Below are 5133 nucleotides of genomic sequence, written 5' to 3' on the forward strand. Positions count from 1 at the left end.
CAAAAATATTAACACTTTTGATACCAACCCATCTGAGACTGCGCCTGCTTCTGTGATACAAACTTCATGTTTTTAAATAATTTAAATTGAAACCTACTGTAAAAATTTCATGTTAATTTATATACCAAACACCAAACAAGTTATTTCACTAAATTCTTCAGTTTCCAAAATTAACTGAAACACAGCCAGAGTATTTCAACGGAAAAGGGTTAAAAAAACAATAAAACCTCATTATGATAGAAATACAAGAGAATTAAAAATGCTTAGATTTTTATTAAGACTGAATTTTTTTATAAATCTGAAATGATGAATGAAATGAAATGAAGAAAAAAAAAAATCTGATAAAATCTAAGAGATGATGTTCAAATTCGCAGGGCATCTCCCTGCATTTCTTGACTGAGTTGTGTCTGTAAATCACTCAATTTCTTCTTCAGGACTGCAATGGCTGAAAAAACAATATTTTCTGGCCGCAATGAAGCACATGATTCCACATTGTAGTAGAATTTGTTTGGTTTTCCAGAAGGGTCAAATGGGGCTTGGGCTGAAAAGAAAATGAGATGAAATGTTTTAGAATTGAAACATACACACAAAGACACATGCATACATATCAGATAATGAGAGCTTGATGCAGGCCATTGACTTATTGGCTCCTGTTGAACTGCCCAATGCATACCAGCATGGAAGAAGCAAGCCACACACACACACACACACACACACACATAGGTAGATAGACAGATAGATAACTAGATCTAGACTACTACATAGATAAATATATGTAACACTGATATGTGAAAGAAATACTACCAACAATAGTGTAACAAATGCATCTTTTGTTTTAAAAGTGAAACACCAATACTTGAACAAGATTTTACCAACACTGGTGTGATGAATACATCTTTTTGACAATTATTAAAAGTACCACAGGTCAACTGGTCAGCTAATTTGATCTCAGTTGATCACCTTAAACATTTAAAATAATTTTAACAAATGAAAAACGACTGACATGCTGAAGGATTTAAAAACACACAGCAAAACCATTTGGTGCATTCGTTGACTGTATGACTTTATACTGAATAGATATCATTTACATAAGATCAAGTTTGTTGTCATTACTATGTCTGTGAAGAGAAAGGAAGTATCAGAGACAACCAAACATTGATAACAAGGTCTTATAATGCCAGGATTGTGAAATAGTGACATCAATGATTGCACAACATTGTAAAAATCAGACCTCAAATATCTTTTTTAAATCATTATAAACATTAAATAATGATGATGATGATTATATTTAGTATAGCTTCCATTGTTTACAACAATCAGATTAGTTATTTGAACAAAATACTCAATTGCTGCCCAAATCAGATAATTGAGGTCTAATGGAAGTGGGAGTATATAACTTACGGGGATCATCAGGTTCAAGCTCACTGTATTCACTTCGAGGCCTGAAAGAAAATATAAAGAGAATAAATATAAAGTTATTAAAAAGACAAACAATAGAATAATTTGATACATATAGAAATAGACAGGACAGTAAATAGAGTATACCATGGCATTATCAAACTTTATGTTATGTTGTTCAATTAATTGAGAAGAATAAGAAATCTTCTAGTGGAATGTTGTACATTTATTTATCATGCTATGCTAGCATAGCATGGGTGGTTTGACCAGGGCTGGTAAGCTGGAAGGGTGCACCAGACTCCAGTCTGATTTGGCATGGTTTTCTATGGCTGGATGCCCTTCCTAATGCCAACCACTCCGAGAGTGTAATGCCATTTGCGTGACACCGGTATCTGCCATGACTGTGATTTTGCTTGGCTTGATGGGTCTTCTTCACAAGCACAACATTATGCCAAAGGTCTTGGTCATTACCTCTGCGAGACTCAATACTTGAAACGAACTTGGTCCACTTTGACTGCATGAGACCCAACACTGGAAAAGAACTTGGCCACTTTGCCTCCGTGAGGCCCAACACTCAAAATTAACTCGGCCACTTTGTATCCATGAGGCCCAATGTTTGAAAGGAATTCAGCCACTTTGCCTCTGTGAGGCCCAATGCTTGAAAGGAACTCAGCCACTTTGCCTCCGTGAAGCACAACAGTTGAAAGGCAATATATACACACAAATACATAGACACATGATGAGTTTCTTTCAGTTTCTGTCTACCAAATTCACTCACAAGACTTTGGTTGGCCTGATGCTTTAGAAGATACTTGCTCAAGGTATACAGTGAGACTGAGCCTGAAACCACATGGTTGGGAAGCAAGCTTCTTAACCATACAGCCATTCCTGTGCCATTTAAAGTCCATTTCTTATGGTTTTGCAATCTTAGGACATGGACAGAAAACTTTCTTCTGGTTAGAATCACTGAACTATTCAGCTGATAACATTCCCCTGAAAGCCTAACATTCATTTGTCAACCAGGCTAACTGGAACATGTAGAATCAAATGCCTTGCCCTAGAGACGGTTGATAGTCATTTTAGTTCTTGAAAACTTACCATTCTTCAGGTTTGGGAAGCAGAGTATGGCGTAAAGCATTGTCTGGATCATATTCAAAGGCGACTCCACAAGTTGGATTCCATTTGGCATGCTCCTTGGCAAAACCTTTACGAGCAAAAGCTCGTAGCTTCAGTTCTTGTCCTTTACGAAGTTTTACAATAAGAATATCTGCAAAATAAAGAGAATTTTACATAAGATCAGAGATGAAGATAAACCATTGAGTGGGGACAGTTTCTAATCACTATAACAATTAGATTTTCTCTGACAAATTTCTTACCAAATAACAATCTCAATAGCAATTAAAGGGCCTTCTATATAATTACTTGACCTACTCAATGTCATAGCAAAAATTCCTTAGCAAAATCCCTTCTGTATTTAACCCTTTAGCATTAAGATTACTGCCAAATATAATACTTGTTTATTCATGTTATTTTGAATTAATCATGCTTTATCTCATAGCATCGATATTTTGATGAAGTTATTGATTATTATTAGAATGGCATCATAGGGTAGGTGTGAGAGGCCAGATCTGGCCAGTTTAAAAATAAAACAGATAGAATATTTTGGCCAGATAGGATAAAGAACCCCCTTTGGTCATAAATAACCATGGGATTATCCTCCGAGGCACAAGTCCAGGCAAGGTTGTTTATGGAAGACCAGCAGTCGCTCATGCATACCAGCCTCCCCTCTCCACACTACCAATGTTATCTGAGAGAAAAGCAAAGGCTGATACAGCTTGGCACCAGTGAGATCGCAACTCATTTCTACAACTGAGTGAACTGGAGCAACATGAAATAAAGTATCTTGCTCAAGACCACAACACAGGAATCGAACTCACTACTTCATGATTGGGAGCCCAACACTCTAACCACTGAGCCAGCTGGTTTAAATACTAAAGGATTAAACTAGGAGCCACACAGACATCTTACTTGTTATGAGTGATAAATGTTCAAAGCCAAGTTAATGAAAGTTGTGGATAGCAATTGCCTTATCAGGATTTTGATTCTCTTTAGATTCTTATCAGACCCACTATAGCTAGACTACAGGCCCCCACCACTTGGAATATATATCAATCATCATCATCATTGTTTTAATATCTACTTCTCTGTTGCCAACCCATATTTGTTTCCAAACAAGACAATATTTCTCCATGGCCAGACATGTTACTGCAGAAAATTAGAAATGAATGACATTCATTTACAAGAATCATGCAATATAAAAACTTAGAGACAAAACACACACACACTCACATACACCAGGCTTCTTTCAGTTGGCATCTCTCAAGGCTCTGGTTGCCCAAGGGCTACTTGCCCAAGGTGTAACACAGTGGGACTAAACCCCAAACCATGAAGTTGGGAAGAAAGCTTTTTAATCACACATCCATACCTGCACCTACATCAATAAAATAAAGTTCCTGCGTAAAAGTGAAAACTCATTAAGGGAAAATATTGTTGTCCAGCCCCAGGTCAGCTGTGAGGGAGAAGACTAAGATCAAAATCTTTCCAGCCACCATCATCTTGTCTTTCTGTTTTCAAATATAGTGTAACTCCCATTTTTAAGACAAGAGAGTGTAGTTTAAGAGAAGTTCAGCTGCTATTTCCAAAAGACCCAGCAACTAAGTAGAAGCTCCCTTGTTGTGAGAACACTAGATTATATTATTATTATTTCAAGATGGCTTACCATCTGTCTCTTCATATTCACTTGCTTCTTCACGATGTCTGGAAGTTACCTGGAAAAAAATTTCAACAATAATTTCTTTATCATTACCATCAGGACCACTTTTTATGCACATAATAAAACCAAGATCGGAGATGCATTCAAAAAGTACCTGACTTTATTTTTTCCTGCCAAAACTAATGCTACATGGGCAAACTCCTTCAGGTGGTAGGTGATACCACTCTTCCTATGCATGCGTGAACATTTCTGTGCCACTAGGCCATACCAATTTCCAGCTGTTACACCTCGAGTACAGACACGTAGTGTGTGCTCATCAGATTTCCATTTTCAGGCAAGATGACCGAATGCATTGAGCAAAGATCATAAACCCATGTCTTTATCACCAGTAATGATTGCCTTCATGGAGTCCTGGGTCATGGCTTACACCGTCCATCATGTCCTGAGCGATCTCCATGCAGTGTTGCTTCTGTTGCACCATCAGCACTTTGGGAATAAATTTCACTGACACTCTATGCATGCACAAACCCTCCATTAAGATGGAATGCACTGATCCTGTGCTTATTCCCACTTTGTAAGCAATCCCTTGAATTGTAACATGAGTGTCTTTCATGAGTATTTGACAAACCTTCTCAATTGGCTCCTCATTTCAGCTTGTGGATGGCCTGCCTAGCGTGCCTTGCTTTTCATTGAAATGCAATCATGATTGAAGTAATTGTACCACTCCTTGATCTGGGTTTTGCCCATGGCATCATTGTTGAAGGCCTGCTGAATCTTCTGGATGGTTTGAGCTTGAGTATCACCAAGCTTTGGAAAAATTTGATGCAATATCTCTGCTCGATGCATTTGGTGAAAATGAAAATCCAACAAGTGTGAAGATGCCTGTACTCTAGGCAAAAGAGCCAGGGACTAATGTGGCCTACCAGCACGAAAATTTTCATGTATGTGCAGGAAGGGTAGCA

General features: G+C 37.7%; 1 protein-coding gene across 1 annotated transcript in view; it reads right to left on the reverse strand.

The window, feature by feature from the left end:
- Positions 1–253: 253 nt before the first annotated feature.
- LOC106879631 (DNA-directed RNA polymerase II subunit RPB3) overlaps positions 254–5133 on the reverse strand; it is a 21433-nt gene continuing 16553 nt past the window's right edge. The window contains exons 5-8 of the mRNA XM_014929292.2: positions 4178–4226; positions 2497–2665; positions 1402–1442; positions 254–541 (exon numbers count right to left, since the gene is read on the reverse strand). Coding sequence (XP_014784778.1) covers positions 363–541; positions 1402–1442; positions 2497–2665; positions 4178–4226 — 438 coding nt within the window. The 3' untranslated portion in view covers positions 254–362. The remainder of the gene's footprint in view (positions 542–1401; positions 1443–2496; positions 2666–4177; positions 4227–5133) is intronic.

The sequence above is a fragment of the Octopus bimaculoides genome, chromosome 17, assembly GCF_001194135.2.
Source record: "Octopus bimaculoides isolate UCB-OBI-ISO-001 chromosome 17, ASM119413v2, whole genome shotgun sequence".
NCBI classification, from domain to species: Eukaryota; Metazoa; Mollusca; class Cephalopoda; order Octopoda; family Octopodidae; genus Octopus; species Octopus bimaculoides.